At 39.0% G+C, this 18,268-nt stretch overlaps 1 protein-coding gene across 1 annotated transcript in view; it reads left to right on the top strand.

Moving 5' to 3' along the window:
* GUCA1C (guanylate cyclase activator 1C) overlaps positions 1–13,475 on the top strand; it is a 31,813-nt gene extending 18,338 nt beyond the window's left edge. The window contains exons 2-5 of the mRNA XM_034990922.1: positions 585–734; positions 4,938–5,025; positions 5,606–5,615; positions 13,400–13,475. Coding sequence (XP_034846813.1) covers positions 585–734; positions 4,938–5,025; positions 5,606–5,615; positions 13,400–13,475 — 324 coding nt within the window. The remainder of the gene's footprint in view (positions 1–584; positions 735–4,937; positions 5,026–5,605; positions 5,616–13,399) is intronic.
* The last annotated feature ends 4,793 nt before the right edge of the window (positions 13,476–18,268 follow it).

The following is an 18,268-nucleotide window of genomic DNA, read 5'->3' on the forward strand; positions in this document are numbered from 1 at the left end:
GCCTTAAACCTAAGCTTGAGAGCCTTAAACAGTCTTTTCTAAGATTGACTAATATGGCAAAATCTTTACAGAAAAGAGGCTCATAAATCTTGATTCATACTGAAAACGACATACTTAAAAGGAATCGCGGAGTTCAACATTCCAAAAAGATCAACCGGGCTCTCTAAAAAGGAGTACAGAATTTAGCTCCTTGGTAATTCCTTTCTACTCATCTTCTCCTGAGTAGGCAACAAAACCTGAAGATACTCAGGAGAAGACAGCCTTTGTAGGATGTCTGGTGGTGAGGACACAGCCTTCCCTCATGGCATTTCAGAACTTTTTCCTTTTTTTTTTGACATAAGGAGTAGATATTTTCTCTAAAAAAGACACTTACCTATATATGTAAAGTTACTTGTTTCTATACACATCACCCATGTTTTTGTTTGTTTGTTTGTTTAACAAAGTGCCAGGAAAAGTTCTATTCTGAAATCTTGTGGGTTGTATTAATTTGTGCTAATGGTCCTGCTCATGAACCGTGACTTCTCAAATAAAAAACAATTGTTTTTCTTAGATATTGATTTCCCCTTCCACCTTGCTTTCCATAGGATGGATTTATTGACTTTTTAGAGTTTATTGCTGCTGTAAATTTAGTTATACGAGGAAAAATGGAGCAAAAATTAAAATGGTATTTTAAACTGTATGATGTTGATGGAAACGGTTCTATTGACAAAAAGGAACTACTGAACATCTTCATGGTAAGTGAAGTAGTGAAGGAACTTTGTAGGACATTGTATAGTTAATGTAATTTTCTTCCCTGTGGAGCTGGCAACAGCTGTCTATGTGGTTAGTGACTCTTGGGATATACATTTGGAACCACTGGAGCCATGCAAGTTTCTCTATGCTATTGGTTACTGAGTGTGCACCTGCAAACCAGCATTTTCTTGTTGGTGTTCAAATTCACAGATGTAGCAGAGTACTGAGATGAAAAATGAAATAAACATGATATTCTGAAACAATTTATCTTTTTGTCTGCATCCGTGCAGAAAGTTTTGTGAGGAACAGCTGAAATACTAGATGGTTTGTATAGCAAGAGCCATGGACTAAGAACAAAGAAAGCTGGGCATCAATCTTTCTGGGGGTTGGACTAAAGTATTTCTAATAGGTAGCTCAAGGATCCTGGGATCCTTTCCGGCTCTAAAGTTCAATGAGTCCTTTTGTAAATCTCAACCCCCCCCATCACGGAATTGGGAATAGTTATTATCATGGTATGAGATGAAATGGATCCTAGAGTAAAAGATGATTAAATGGGACACTGTACCTAAGTGAGAATGTGAAGTAAAATAAACATTATGAATGCGATATAGTGAATTTGTAACACAGAGTCAGAATTAGAATCAGAGGTCTTAGAAATGATCTGGTCCAAATTCTTCCATTTATAGATGAAGGAGTTGAGTTACAAACATAATACATAGTATAAATATTAGCAACAATGTAAAGAAAAATAAATGGGTAGAACTACGATTATAATTAAACACCTCAAACCTGTTAAAATTTAAAACTATCAAATGTAGAGTTAACCAACATATGCAAAGAATTCAAGAGTATGATAATATTAATATTGCTTCCACTTTAATCTTACACAAGTAATTCACAAAAAAGTGCTAAGATGCACTTTGTAATTGAATTTTGTAAGCATTAAAATTCTGAAATTCTGTATACATATTACATATTGCAACACAAAATTAGGAATCCAGAATATTCTCTAGAGACTGCCCAACCACATGTAAATTTTAGAATATTCTCTTAAATAAACATATTCAAATTTATTTTAAAAAATTAAATATGTAATATAGCATACAAATATTGGGGGATGCCTCCAAAGCAGTACTCAGAGCAAGGGTTCATATCCTGGGATCTATGGATCTGTGGCCTTTGGGAATCCTTGAAGACCATGAAATTGAGTGCAAATTTTTTCTTGTATGTTACCCATTTTTGGGGGGAGAGATAGAGGGTCATCAAATTCTCAAAAGAATTAGGAGGGACGAAAGGATAAAATGATTTTGTCTAAATCTTCAGAAATTTTTGCACAGGTTTTCATTAGTTAAAATGTGTAACTTCCATTAATGAGTAAAGAAAAGAGAAATATTAAGTAGCTAATTGAGTTTTTTTCTTGAAGTGTTAAAAGGAGAACAAAAAGAAATAAGGAAACAAATAATAAAAGCACAGGGCAGAAATTAATAATTGATACTATTTGTCTCCAATGAAATTAATAAAAATTAACAAGAATAAGATTTAATTCTGGCAAGGGCACTGTAAGAAGAGCACCCTTACACACTTGTGGAGGGAGTATAAATGGATAGAACATTCCTGGAAATTTGGTAATCTGCATCAAGAAGCTAAAAGTTTATCTTTATTTTAGAGTCAACATTTCTGGTCAGAAAAAACAATCATTAACATCATCAAAGATCAAAGTTCTATCATTTACATCACAATCACTAAGATACTAAAAATAAATGACTTAAAAGAAGAAAAGTTTTAAATAAATTAATGCAATGGAATATGTACTTACAAAAAATGAGTATCAACAAATGTTTGTGGTAGCAAATGAAAAAAATAGGGTAATGAATAATACATGCTGTTTAATAGAAGTTCTCTCGGTACATGATTACAGGATGTTGAAATAAAATACAGCCCAACCATCAAAAGATCCAAAGGAAGTACTAGATTATAGGCAAAATTTACAAAGATGTAGTTACATCTTAATTTCACTTCAAAGACATAAAATGGTCAGGAGAATTTTTGAGAAGAATTATTAGAGAGGATTTCTTGGGTAAGAGACTTCAAGTCCACGGCATGGGAATTTAAGGAGACCATAGAGGTTTGGGGAACACTGTGTTCCACTGTTTGAATCTGAGAAATCTATATGAAACAGACCATGGCAGTGGAGTGGAGGGATGCCGTTTGGGAAATATCTCATGCCTAGAATTAGTTGGGACGGAGGTTTTTTCATAGATCAGATATGGGGGGTGGGGAAGTTGACATGGAGTTGTCTTGGATCTTGTCCAGCTGAGCCACTTGGAGAAGTGAGGGCACCTCAGAAGTAGAGGGAGCTGGAGGTAGAACTAGAGAGTGGTTCTCAACCAGGAGCAAGGTTGCACTCTTACTCCCCCAGGGGACATGTGGCCATGTTGGGAGACATTTTGGTTGTCAGCTGGGCGGTGAGTGGAGGAGGGTGTGGTGCAAATGCTATCCATTGTTTAGAGACCAGGGATGGCTGTTAAAAATTCTCCAATGCACAGGATAATCCCGAACAAGAAAGAATTGTCTAGTCTGCAATATCAATTGTGCAGATGTTGAGAAACTCAGACCTAGAACTTGTAGAAGGAGCCTCGAGGGGTCAGCTGGAATCAAAATGCATGATGCACATCTAGGGAATTGCAGGAGAGTCTCAGTAATGAAGGGGAAACATGGTCTCAGAGAAAGAGGGAATTTCCAACATCTGCCATCCAGAGAGCTCTGACAGTCGGTAGCCATGACAGTGCCTGCCAAGTCAGAGGTGTCCTGCTCCCCCTTCTCTCCTACCTCCTCCTGCTCCCGCTCAGAAGTGGTCCTTATCAAAATGCAGGAGAAAGTGCAGACATGCTAAATGAGGGAGGAAAGAAGGAAACAACCCATGCCTCCTGACCCATCCCCCAACCATGTTTCTTCTGTAAGAAGAGGGAAAACACAGGAAACACTGACGACTCCCTCCGAAAATACCCCTTCAGGCCTCGTCAACCTTCCATCAATCCTTCAGTCTCACTTATATTGCCCAGTGATGGGTGACAGACAAATCCTAGAAATTGCATAATCTTTTATTATAACGTATTCATGTGGTCTAGTATCCCTTCAGGCTGTGGGAATACTGGATGCCTAGCCAAATTTTCTAGGCTTTTGGGACCTCTGTCAAGACACCGAGAAACCCTAAAAATGTTCATCTAATAGGATACTACATGCATGTAACCATTATTCTAAGTATTCCTGTATATTTAACCGTGAGACCTGGACTTGCTAAGGCCAGGAGTGGTGCATTACCACTGTTCGCTCTGACTGATCCTGGATTCAGCTTCAGTAATGCTTAAGAAGCAGCAGAAGAGATAGTCCTATTGCAGACCATGCCCTCAATTAAAATATGTTGTCAGTGGTTTTTCTGAAGATCCCTTCATGTTCAGTCAAGATAGTTATGTTCAAATTCCCAGATGACTACTCGTTCTCTCTCTCCATCTTTCTTTCATTTTATTATGAATTTTTACATCAAATATTGGTCATTTAATTTAATCACCTGGAGGTGGAGGAGAAGGAGAGCATGGTTAAATTTCCCCTCTAGGAAAGCTGGAAATGTCATTTTCTCTGGGTCCCCTGACAGCCTTTATGATGAAAAGGTGCTGGCAGGATGTGAGAGAAATTCAGTGTCCTTCCAAGGCATACATATCTGTCTTCCCAGTCGATCATTCTACAAAAGGGCAAAAAGGACCAGAGATGCTAGTGTCAGAAGCTGGAGGGGAAGCCTTGGATGCTTACAGAATATCCTTTCATGTTTCTCCATAAGATCAATTATAACTGGTCTGAAGTTGAGATTATTGTTTGTTTTCTAGGTCCAGAATTCTTATGACAGTAGCCGCTACAGTTTTTTTCTGCAGTAGGCTTTTTTGCATCTTTTGTGACCTAATATGTTGAATGGATCCCTTCGTCCCATATAATATCAAACTTCAGATTGCATTCAGTTAATTAAATTTCTAAACCTCTTTACCCTAAACTGACATATAATCTTTTTTTTTTATTTTTAACAACTAGAACAGGTTGGGCAGCCAAAATGACATGAACATATCCTCAAATTCTGTCACATTGAGGGTAGAAATGTCACAAAATGTATTTGCTTCCAGCAAAGTTGTACTCCCCGATTTGATTTCTCTTTGCAGGCTGTACAAACCTTCAATGGCCAGCAAACTCTGAGTCCTGAAGAACTTACTAACTTGGTGTTTCATAAGATCGATATAAATAATGATGGTAAGGCAATTACTCTCCTTGGGCTCACTTTTTTTTTTTTTTTAATTTACAAAGTAGGAGATGGTGAGGGTGGGAATGCCATTTAGGCAAAAATATGAACCTTTCAAGAAAATCCTAGTTGTGATATCACTTGGGCTTCATAATTTGGCCAATTCAATGTTCTCCAGTCAGTACAATTCAACGGAATACTTATTGACCATATATGTATATATACATGATGCTTGACACTTAGGGATATATGAACAAGAGTAAAGGGAGGTACAAGGAAAGAAAAGTGGAAGAATATGATATGAAGGACTATGCTGTTCGCTCTGGGTTATGTTCTAGTAATTATTCCTTTCTACTGGAAGCGTCTCATCAACTTGCAAATAAACTCAAGTTTTCCATACTATAAAAATCATTTCTTCAATTGTGTGATTTTCCTCTACTATCAGATTTTTTTCCTTCCCTTTGACTATACACTTCTGGGAAGAGTTGTACTTGCCTTCATTTCTGTTCTTTGTACCTTTTCTGCATTTCTACTCTTTCTGCTCATTTCTCCATCTTCTATTGTTACCCTAAAATCTGGGTTCCTCTTTAGTTCAGAGAAGGTAACTTCTTCAGAGGCTGAGTGAAAGGGAAGACACAGACATTCCAGAAGGGGGAGTGCTTACACCAAATGGCTTTGATCTCAGTAAACCGGTAAGGGAGCATATTGATTTGAGATTGAGGCAGCGTATCTAGGAATGTTCCTTGAAAACAGAAAGTTTGACATTGTGGAAAATATGATGTTAATAAGTTGATTTAAGGGGGGAAAAGGCATGGATATGAGGCACTGGGACTCCAGCCATGGTTTTCGTCAATCCGAGGTAACTTTTTCCACAGAACCAACATGCCCGCCATAGGTCACTTCTTGTAATGGACAGTAGAGGGCAGTAGACATCCATGTTGAGTGTGGCAGTTTGCCCAAGTCTTATGTGGCAGCTCAGTCTGGCAGGATGGGATGATGAGAAGGCTGGGAGGGAGTTCACGTGAAATCGCCATTATGAATGAGCCAAAGGACTGGACAAGAGTATAAATCTCAGAATAACACTTGGAAATGTATCAATAGTATCAATCTCCCTCTTAGGACCCAGTCCTCGTTTGCCTCACCTCAATTTCGAATTCAGAATGCTCATTTTCTAATTGACCAAGATCAGAGCCATTTGGTTGTAATCACTTGTATTTGGGTCTATATAGATCAAGGATAAAATAAATCAGTTCACATGAAAGCTTGCAAAACCCAGAATTGACAAGGAAACTAAGTGAAGGTAGACAAGGACTAGAGAAATGGAGAGTGGAAGATCTTAGAAGGTCAATGAAAATTTTATTTGAAATATGCAACTGAAAATTCTGATCACCAAACAGGACAAATGCTGTAGGTTTTGTTCTGTTTTAATTTTTAATCAGAAGTGCTGCAGTATGGCAGGAATTGGAATAGAGATGATAAAACATTTCAGGCTGGGGCTGAAATCGTTGACCAAAGGATAAGTGTCCTGGAAATAGATGGGATATTGTGAATGTTTAAGACTTAGTAATACAATGAATGTCAAAAGGGCAGGTCAAGAATGTTGAAAATATCTCTGGATCCTGCTTCTAGGGATGGAAGTGGGAGGAAAGGAAAGGTGACCTCTACTGGAGAAGTGTGAGGATTGTGGTATCCTTGAGAAGGGGCTTGATTTCTATTAGTGTGGGGGAACAGATAATGTGTTCCAGAAAACAAGAAAGTGATGCAGGACTCACTATTTATTACCTAAACAGTTTCCTCACAAACGAAGTATAATAGAACCAATAAAATGGGGGAATGTGGTTGAAAGGCCCTAGAAAAAGAAAGAGGGGGTTGCAAAAGGATGCAAATCTAGAAGAGTGAAGGTGTTTTCTTGGGCAATAACCAAGGATACCTGCAGACCAGGAAATGGGCTCTTTGACCTGGAAGAACATGTCAAAAGAGAGAGAACGCATTATGGTTTCTGGAATAGCTTACAGAACTAATCATGCAAATCATTTCCTCTGATGGAAACTTGTATTAAAGAAAAAAGATGTATATCATTGCCTTTACAATGAAGATATCAAATAAACTAGCTGCATTTTGGAACAACAGTGAACCACTGTTTCTTAGCAAATGCATATACACAACTAAACTAATAGAATTTGCTTTTATATGCAAATTATTGGAGATTGTCTTATCATCTCATCAAGAGACAGCTGAGTCATTCCCTATATCAAGAAAAGGACGCTAAAATTCTACTGTTGGACAAAGACAGCCCAGAGCACCAGAAGGCAAGGAAGAGAAAGTAACGAAGACATAGAAGGCTGATATTTGTAGAAGCATAAAAGGATTTTGCCAGTATTTGACACAGGAAAATAAGATGTTTCATTCACACATAAAAGGGGAGCAAGCACCAGAGGGGAAAATGTATATTCATCTTTGTACAAACCTAAGTATATATACCTCGAATAAGATTTTTTAAATTGTTGATTATCATTGTTATCAAAACATCAGTTTGGTAGAAATAGAGATGTTCAGTCAAGTATAACAGAATAGTGTTGACTATGTGCCAATATATTTTTTTTATTTTTCAAACTGAAAAGAAAGCTTACTATTGGTATCTGATAATCCAGTGAATATTGAAACCAAAGATGAAGAAGATCACAACACAACAGGATAGAACTTTAGGAACATATATGAACATCCCAATTTAACTGCAAATTGTTTACAAAAGAATAACCAACATCAAATATGTTGGGACAAAAAAATACGCAACAGCTATGAAGTATTCTATACATGATTATCATGATAGTTAGCAAATCAAAGTTAGAAGATTAATCAAAAGAGAGGCATAGGATAAATGCTATGAAAATTAAAAAAATGAGTATCTACAAACTCCATGAGGGCAAGAACTATTTCTGTTTTATGTACTTCGGTATTTCTTGCAGGCTCACACTTCCTGACACATAGCAGTTACTCTATGAATAGTTGTGAGATGAATGAGTGTCTGGTAAGAAGATGTTATGAAAAGTGAAGGAAGATATAAAAAAGAAACAAGTACAACATACAATGTTTTTTTTAAAAGATTTATTTATTTGAGAGCGAGAGAGAGAGAGAGCACACACAATGGTGGTGGAAGGGGCAGAGGGAGAGAGGGACAAGCAGACTCTTCACTGAGCAGGGAGCCCAATGCAGGGCTCGATCCCAGGACACTGAGATCATGACCTGAACCGAAATCAAGAATCGGAAGCTCAACCGACTGAACCACCCAGGCGCCCCACAACATGCAATGTTATCTGTAGGAAGAAAGGTGTTTAGACTATTTTGGAAATTAACATATATGTGCATATGCATTGCCACTTCACAAAATATAAGTGCAATTGATTAGCAGGAGTTAATTACCAATGGAAAGTGAAACGGGGGGACAGAAAGAGGTTACAGGGGACTTCTTTCACTTCATTACACTTTTTTGTAGAGCTTAAGTTTTATATCACGAGCATGTATTATGGTAATAATTCAACAAGCTATTTTTATCCTTATGTTATGAACAAAAGCATCAGGAAGAAAAACTTGAAGAGAATCACAGTGACAGAAGATTGAAGTTCAATATTCAATGTTACTGAAGAACGAAAAGAGGCAGGAGAGCAAGACAAGTCAGGATAAATGATGAAGCATGGAATTCTGCAGCCTTTCCTGCAGGAAGAATAGCAACCACGTTCTACCATGCACGGCCTAGGAGTCATTCTTGACCTGATTTAGGAAGATTTATAGAATCTGTTCACAACATCAAGTGCAGAAGGTGTCCAGGCAAGTTTAAGCTAGTGCCAAATAGCGCAGGCGCAGGGGAGACTTAAGTAGCTCATAATAATAAACCATGAAAGTGAAAAGAGACAGAACAAGGCCAAAGACGAAATGAAAGAGGTGATTATTGGGCAGATATTTTGGGTAAAAGAAAACAGGGACAGGACATGAAGACACTTTATTGAGCAGTTACCTAGAAGGAACATTGTGAAAAGCCACGGAAGTCACAGTGACTCAAACTGAGAAGCAGAACTACCAGGGGAGAAGGGGGAATCGGGTTTTCTCGTATAAAAAAGAAACTCCTGCACTTAAAAGCTCGGCTATAAAATGCTGCTAAATGCTGCTAGCGCCACCTTGCTTATGACTGCAAAACTGTGTCATGTAAACTCTTCACTGGCGTCCGCCCTTGAAAATCTGGTCATTCTCGTCTCCTGAGACCCACCCCCATTCCTGTCTCTGCTAATTTCCCGGCACCGCTACACTGTTTCACCACGTTCTCATTTAGAGGAATTGACAAAAAATCTTTTATGCAGGCTGGTTTCTTTTAAAACCAGGCTGACTTCCTTAGAGCAACAATGATAACGTGAGCATGCACAGTAAATTTTGCCTTTTTTTTTTTTTTGAGGGGGGTAGGAGGTCATTTTTTGTTTTGTTATGAAAGGTAATATAAGATGTTAATGGGAAGAAACACCGGACCCAGGAATATCAACAAGATAACCAGATTGCAAAAACAAGGCTAAAGAAAATATCCACAGGTAGCCTCTATCATCAATGAAGTTGCTGAAATTGGTAGTGAGTGATGGGAGAGCATTGACCTTCAGGGTCCCCAGGAGGAGAGAAGGTGTCTGCAAACACAACAAAAAACACTAAATCATGTAGATATAAATGGTATAAACATATAAAAACATATAAAACATATTTTATAAACATATAAAACCAAAATTGTATACTTTCTGAATTATGCCCTACAAACACTGAAATGTATCTTTAAATATACAACAAAATAATACAAACTCAAACCATTGGTTTAGATCCCTCTGAGCCCTGTGATCTCCAGCTCAGTCACCTCTTACTGGCTTTGGCTCTTTGCTGGTAGATTTTTTGAGGGGAAGCTTCTAGACCTGCATAGGCGATTCTTTCTAGACAGATTCAGAAACCATCCTTTTAATTTGTTTGGGCATAAATCCACAGACAAATTAAAAGGGATTAGGAAACAATGTTTAAGAACATCAGATAAAGGGAAGCAATTTGTCAGCACTTTTTCTGAGCGCCTGTCACGTTCCAACACCATAGCGTTGGAGGAAACGGCACTTGTAGCTGGGGCTTAATACATGTTTGATGAATAAATGAGTGAAGGCTAAGTGCTAGAGGGAAAAGAGGAAAATTTCAAGGCAAGTACTTTAAATAGAAATAGTAAAAGTTATAAGTTGCTATAGGTAGAAGTTGGCTTAATTTCAAAAAGAATTTTTTTTTATGGTAACTGGTTAGGTAACATAAACAAAACAAATATGCAGAGTTCACACAGGTTTTGAGAAAAGTGAAAAAACAACAGTGAAGAGTTCCATCCTCTAAGTTGCTAAGGGAGTAGAATGTAAAAGTTCTCATCACAAGAAAAAGAAAAAGTGTAAAGTGTATTTATGTGAGGTGATGGATGTTGCAATATATACATGTATCTAATTATTATGTTGTACACCTTAAACTGAAACAATGTTATATGTCAATTCTATCCCAATTAGAAAAAAATGTTTTTTAAAGAAATTCCGTCTTTTCTGTCTTTGCCACACCAGTAACTGATGTTGCTTTTCACCTGACATGGTGACTCTACCCTCCACACCCTCAGACACAGCTCCTTTAGCAGCACTGGTGACAATGGACAAGTGTTATACCTGAGCGCTCAAAACGCACTTCTGTTCCCACATCTGCACTCTCATTTCTCTTTTGGTCATGCGAAGCTCCTAGAAATTTGAAAAACTTCTGCGTGGGGAATTTAGCAGCTATGATTTCCCTTTGCAAAACATAGGATTGTTTTGTTGTTGTTATTTATGGTTTCTGTGACCCACCACTCCGCACCATGTGCCCGTCCCCAGCCCCACACTTACTACTCCTCATTTGCGGTTTTCTCTCAGTTTTCAGTTTTCTTTTTCTCATTCCATGGTTATACATTCCCTGTGAGACATAGATGACTCCATGCCTACCCTGTGGGTTTTGCACAAACTTCTTTAGCATAAGGAAAACATAAGGAACAAAGATTCAATTTCCCTCTAAAAAACATGTTTTAGAATTTTGCCGTTGAAACCAAAGGGAACATATCTTATGAGAATGTGATGATTCATGCTTGTTTATATTTGAATCACTATCATGGTGTTTTGTATATTTGACTTTATCCACTAAAAAGTATTTCAGGTCCTGCTGACTTTCTGCCCCAGATGTACATTCTCTAGTTACTGAGTGTTCTTGACTTGTCTTTGGCTGCCCTTCTACCTAGCCACAAAACCTATTTGGTACAGTCGCTTTGAGATCAGGAACTACATCTCTACCCCTTGACTTGAAGACAGTCATGTGCAGCCAAGTCCCAGCAGACTCTAAGCCTAGGGTGGGTGGTGGTCCAGTGAGGCCAAAGAAAAGACCCGGAGACAACGATTAAAACATAGGTTATTATTATTATTATTTTTAAGATTTTATTTATTTGAGAGAGAGAGAGAGAAAGTGAGCATGAGCGGGGGGAGGGGCAGAGGGAGAAGGAGAGGGAGAAGCAGACTCCCCATTGAGCAGGGAGCCTGATGTGGGGCAAGACATAGGTTTATCAGGGAAACTTATGTACAGGGAATCTAGCAGTGGCCAACTGGACAGAGCATCTGCTTTTGGCATCTATATGCAGCAAGTTTAGTATTAGAGCAATTTAACCTAGCAACTCTCAGGGGCCCCTCCCCTCCTTGCATGGACAGCACTTCCAAGGAAACCAAGGTCTGCCACCTGGACACTGCTTTAGGGGAGATACTCCAGGTTGGCCATCCCCAGAGCCCCTGACCTTGAACACTAAACAACACATTCCACTGCACATTCTGCTTGGTGGGAATGTAGAGGGAGGATGGGATCTCTACATTTTCAAGATAGCGATTAACAGGGGCATTTGGAGTATGCTTACACGAACTAGCTATCCAGCGCGTACCATAAAGCTCATAACTACAGTCCAAATGAGTCAGCAGAGAAGCCCCCCATCCCCTCAAAATGCTGAAAAGTTATCTTGCAGGATGATGCTAGTGGCAAAACACAGCAGCCATGGCTTAAGTCAAGCTGATGAAACTGGGAATCAAAAACGAGAGGGGAGCCTGAGTGGCTCAGTCAGTGGAGCATCCAACCCCTGATCTTGGCTCAGGTCTTGATCTTAATGTCATGAGTTCAAGTCCCACATGGGGCCCCATGCTGGGCATGAAGCCTACTTTAAAAAAAAAATCAGAAAATGGCTGACCAATAATTACACATGGAATGAATAAATCTTTAACCTTTTTAGGGGTGCCTGGGTAGCTCAGTCGGTTAAGTGTGTGACTCTGAGTTTCGGCTCAGGTCATGATCTCAGGGTCCTGAGATTGAGCCGCGAGTCAGGCTCCACGCTCAGTGTGGAATCTGCTCGTCCTTCTCCCTCCCGCTGCTCGTGCTCTCGGTCTCTGACTCTCTCAAATAAATAAATAACATCTTTTAAAAAAATGTTTAACCTTCCTCACAGCTTTGGACAGTCCCTGAAATTATTTCCTGAGAGAAGAATATTGAAAACAGCCTTGCACAATATCATTTCCTCCTGATCTTAGAAATCAGCAATATTGGGCGCCTGGGTGGCTCAGCTGGTTAAGCGACTGCCTTCGGCTCAGGTCATGATCCTAGAGTCCAGGGGTCGAGTCCCGCATTGGGCTCCCTGCTCGGCAGGGAGTCTGCTTCTCCCTCTGACCCTCCTCCCTCTCATGCTGTCTGTCTCTCATTCTCTCTGTCTCAAATAAATAAATAAAATCTTTAAAAAAAAAAAAGAAAGAAATCAGCAATATTCATGCTCCTATCACTTGGTCATATCTTCAAGATTAAAGGTCAAATAATCAATACTGTGTAGAGACGTGAATGTGTATGTGAACACAAATGCATTGCTGATGTTCTCAACTTAAAAATAGTTTGTATTTGGGGCACCTGGGTCGTTAAGTTGGTTAAGCGTCTGACTCTAGATTTTGGCTCAGGTCATGATTTCAGCCCCGCATCAGGCTCTGTGCTCGCCATGGAGCCTGCTTGAGATTCTCTCTCTCCCTCTCCCTCTGCCCCTCCCCCCACCCCCGCTTGCACTCTCTCCCTCCCTCTCTCTCTCTTAAAAAAAAAAATAGTCTGCTTTTGTCGTCTACATTTTCATTGGCAACCCTACCATTGAATGCTTTTCTATATAAGGATATTCAAAGAATTTAGAGTCTGGTTGAGGTGAAAAAAATGTCAGAAGAATATCAAGGAAAGTATCTGGGAATATATTGTATACACCAGTGATTGGTATGAACAAAGCCTCTTGTTAATTGTTCATTTATTATTTTCTGGGAGAATTGACTTTAGAAGAATTTATCAACGGCACAGAAAAAGATCAGGATCTTCTAGAGATTGTTTCCAAGAGCTTTGACTTTTCCAACGTACTGAAAGTAATCTATAATGAGAAACAGATACAGAAGGGAGGCTTCCTTCAAACCACGTGAGAAGACTGATCTAGGGAAAGAGGAAATGAAGCAGCGGTGAGCCGTGAGAATGCCTTTTCCGACTTCCAGTGGATACAAGACTTTCAGTTGAGAAGAAATGAAATTCTCCCACGTACATGCTATTGATTTCAGGTTTTTATTATAATTGGTACTGGCTTGTGAATACATCACTTAAGTCCCATGAAGACTTCCATAAAGATCACAGACAAAAGAATTGTTGCTTTTCTGTCTATATATTAGTACTTTCTCTGCAGATTAAAACATGATTAACCTGAAGGACTGTCTCCATATCTGTTCAAAATAGAGCTCACATATATGTTTCCTTGCACACCTAAATTAATCTGAATCTTGAAATAGAACTGGATGATCTGGGCAATGTCTCCATACTTTAATATTCTTCTTAACATGTGTTCAGCAAATGTGTTTGCTGTCTCTTGGCTCCCGTTGTATCTCTGTATTATAAATGACTGAGTTCTGGTCTATGGAGAAACTTTCTTCTTCCCTTTTTTCCCTTATTCTTTACCCTGAATCCTGTCTTGAATCAGTAATAATGTTCTGCTCCAAAGGAAAAGTCTTAAGCTATATAGTAAAAGGAGAAAATTTCAGGCAGGGCAATGAGATCGTTTCCGCTGATTTGTTATAAATCTGGGTCCAGTTGTGCATGAAAATGTGATGCATCATCTATAATTATTATGCCAGTTGGGGGTTTGATCAGAAGAGGAGACAGCCAGGCTATGGAACAACAAGCACTTGACATTTTAAACGGTCCTGACATTATAGCTCTGACATTTCATTTTTTATATCCTTTCCAAAAAATGAAATGATGAATGAGATTTCTTGATGGGTTAGAACTTTTTAAGTTTTGGGTTCTATATCACAGGCCCATTAGTACATCTGTCAATGCAAGGCTTTCTCATGGAAACACAGTGGAGGCTGAAGAGCAGATGGGAGCTATCTTCATGTTAAGACCTTCCTAATTATGCTTTCATATTCAGATTTTGGGCTAAACACACACAACTGAAACTACAAAGACAGACTTGGATGGCCCTGTCTCCCTCATGGTTACTGATGCGGATAAAAATCTGGATAGAGGTATAGATGGGACGTACATGGTGGTAGAAATGAAGTATAAATGTAGGTAGAGAAGTTTTAGTTGAATGTATAGATGAAGATGCACATGAAGGTAGTCTAGATGGACATAGAAATATTCAGTGGTTTCCCAAAAGATTTTGAGGAAATTTGCAAAGAAGTGCACAATATATGTTGAAATAAAAGTATTGCCAATAAAGTAAAAAAAAAAAATCACCGCAGCCATAATGACACAAAGTTCTACTCACTTGCTGACAGTGGACTCTGAGCTTCCTAGCAGCAGAAGGGAAAAGGAAAACATCATGACAGTCTTGCCCCAGCAACAGCCCCATCCTGGCAGGTGGCAGTTGATTTCATCCCCCACCCCCCACATTCCTCTGAGGCACCTAGTGTCCTTTCCATAGAAAACTGGGTCCCAGTGCCCCCTTCCAACCTTTTATGTCCTAATAACTCCAACATTTTCCCTTTGTTCTTCCAGCGTAGGAGGGTAGCTGCTTCCAGCCATTTCTGTGTTCCTTCTTCAGTGTCCTCCCTTTGCTTTTTCACTCCTCCAATGTCTTTCTCAAGCCGAGCCGAAATCAAGAGGGAGACTTAACTGACTGAGCCACCCAGGCACCCCCCTCAAGTCTCCATCTCTTAAGGTCAGTCTCCCCAAGGTCATGTTCCTTCTTCATGCTTTCCTCTGCAATTTAGCACCATGAGCCTGGTCCAGGAAATAGTCCTAATCTACATACGAAGTCATATTACTTGAATGAACTAGAGATTTTAAAATAAATTCCTTCCTCCTTCAGATGATAAGCTTTAAGTAGAGCCTACTGCCCAGTGACTTTTTTTTTTTTAATTTTTCAGGTAGTTTTTTTTTTTTTTTTAATTTAAACAGAATTCCATGTGTTTCCTCCCAATGATTTTACAGTAAAATTTCAAGTAAGGAATTTTATGACAAGGAGGGCCTAGTGTGTGAAGAACCTCAACAACCTTAGGTTAATGTCTAGACTATCACTCCCATTTACCAAAAGGCAGCGATCCAACCAAAATTGTAACCATCTAATGAGAACCAACATCCTCCAACACATTTTTCTCTTTGTTCCTACAATGCCTTGATGCTTTGAAGGAAAGACACTATTTTAAAAAGAGATAAGGATGGAAAGTATTAAAAGATTTGATCATCTTAACCTTATAAAAATGACACCCCTCCCCCCAAAGAGATTAAAGTCATATTACATCTCTCTACAGATTTGAAGATGCACCAGGAAGATGGCCTGCATCTTTGGTCCAAAGTCTTGAGAAATAAAGGAAGAAAAAGAGGAAAAGAAATGAATGGCAGCTGGTCCAGATAAGAACAAGCTCTAATATGATTTCTTTCTCCTCACATCAGTGGCTGGTGACCAGCTGCTCCTTCAATTAAGCCTCGGCTCTTTCTGGCAGGGACACAGAACATTCCACCTAGAGAAACATCTGCTGATAGAGAACTGGGTTTAGATCACAAGGGTATGCTGTGGGGGCAGGAGAGTGGTTTAACTGGGGCAAATATTTCCTTTATTTTTCTTTCCAAAATGTGTTGGCACAAATGTAATGGGGAATTAAATGAGAAAAGTGGTTTGTTTAAAATTAAGTATATGACGAAGAGGCAAAATGAAGAGACCTAAAGGAAGGATTAGCACATTAAAGAAACAACATGAGGGCTGGAGAGAGCCTCCTGCTCTGCCTACCCCCCAGCCCCCTTTTATATTAGAATAACCTTTAAACATGAAAATGAAATACAGACAAGTCTTGACATTTAAAACCAAGCTAGGGTCTTATGCTTGCTGAAGAAATCTAAATCATTAAAACTGTGTGGACAGGGAATAGCTTTTTTAATACTTAGAGTTTTTTCTGGGGACAGCTGTAGGTAAGCAAAATTGGACATTCAAATAAAAGCCAGAGAAAACCAAGTTTTATCAGTAGGATGACTGACAACATTGAGAAAGATATTTAGGGAGGCAGAATTGCTTGATGGAGTCAACGCTGGACTGAGACCACATGTGGATTCTTGGGACCTCCAACAAGACATTTGCCCCTCTGGGTCTTGGCCTCCTCAGCTCTCCAGAGAGGGGACAATTCTCTGAGGTCCCTTCCATCTCCATTTGTTTTTTGATTCCATGAAACCTCCATAATGTAGGGAATGACACCTCACTATCTCAAAAAGATTATTAGTTACTTAGAAACAAAATTTATGGAACAAACTGTATTTGATACAAATTGCATGAAGCCCAGATTTTTTTTTTTTTTTACTCATGGCCAGTGAGTTTCAGGTTGCTACCTATAAGCTCTATGTTTTCTCCAGTTGTTACTTTTTGTTCCTACTCCTCATTCTGGGTGGTTCTTCATCATGCATAGAACAGTGGGCTAATGATAGACTTCCTATTTGGAAGTCACTTGAAAGTCTTTTTCAGAATAAAAAAAATTATATCCCTGGTAATTCTTTTTTTTTGTTTGTTTATTTATTTGAGAGAGAAAGAGAGCATGAGAGAGAGAGAGCATGAGCCGGGGGGTGGGGGAGGGGCAGAGGGAGAAGTAGACTCCCCGCCCAGCAAGGACCCCAGGATCATGACCCGAGCCGAAGGCAGATGCTTAACCATCTGAGCTACCCAGGTGCCCCATCCCTGGTGATTCTAATGCATGGCCAGGTATAAAAACCACAGCCATGTCTTTTATGAGAGACCCTTCTCTAGGGTCACCCTGAAAACGGCCAGTGTCCATCTATACTCTTTCTCCTAGCATTGACCTTTTGAGTTTCCTAGAGTTACGTGTGCATACTTCATTTGTGAGATATAGCAAAAAGGTCACAGACTTGTACACATGCACACTATTTTAATTCTTGCCTCCATCACTCACTCAACTGTACTAACCTTGATAAATCATTTACTCCAGTAAGTCTGAGTTTCCACATGACATGACATGAGATAACATATGTAAGCACCTAGCACAGTGCCTGGCATGTTACATACTTAGTACATGTTTGTTCCCTTAACCTTTTGCATTTTTCAAAGCTTAGATACTTGGAGCTAAGGTTATTTCTTAAGGATTGATTTCCATTCTGACCCAGAGGGAGGCTACATTCTTGTCCCAGACACTTTAATCTCTCAGTTCTCAAGTCATGTTTAATTGGTCCTTCTAATGAGGTCTGGGAAAACAATTATCTATAAACTATTATCTCTGAATGGGCAAAATCTTTAAAGTGCCCACAGGGAATGGACCCTCAAACTGTCAGTTATACAGACCTTAAGATTTTCTTCATGCTCTTAACATGACAATGAGCCCTCATCCATTTTCAGGCAAAAAAAATCTTCTAATGAGACTGCATACTTGGTTGCTGCTCCAGCATGTATGTTCATTCTTTTTGCTCAGAAACTTTACATTTCTATAACATGTACACTTTTCATGAGCATTCTAAGAAATATATAAAAAACTGTACTATAGTACAGATAATATAAAAACTAATAACTCATTAATGTAATTTAGATATTATGATTATCATTTAATCTGTATTATTTAGAACAATATACATGAGAATATTAAGTAAAGATATATCCAGAACTTGACTTCTTTCTCTACCAAACTATCATCCCCCACACTACCAGCCTGCTCTCGG

The sequence above is a fragment of the Mirounga leonina genome, unplaced genomic scaffold (genome assembly GCF_011800145.1).
Source record: "Mirounga leonina isolate KUSES-001 unplaced genomic scaffold, KU_Mleo_1.0 Mir_115, whole genome shotgun sequence".
Classification (NCBI taxonomy): Eukaryota; Metazoa; Chordata; class Mammalia; order Carnivora; family Phocidae; genus Mirounga; species Mirounga leonina.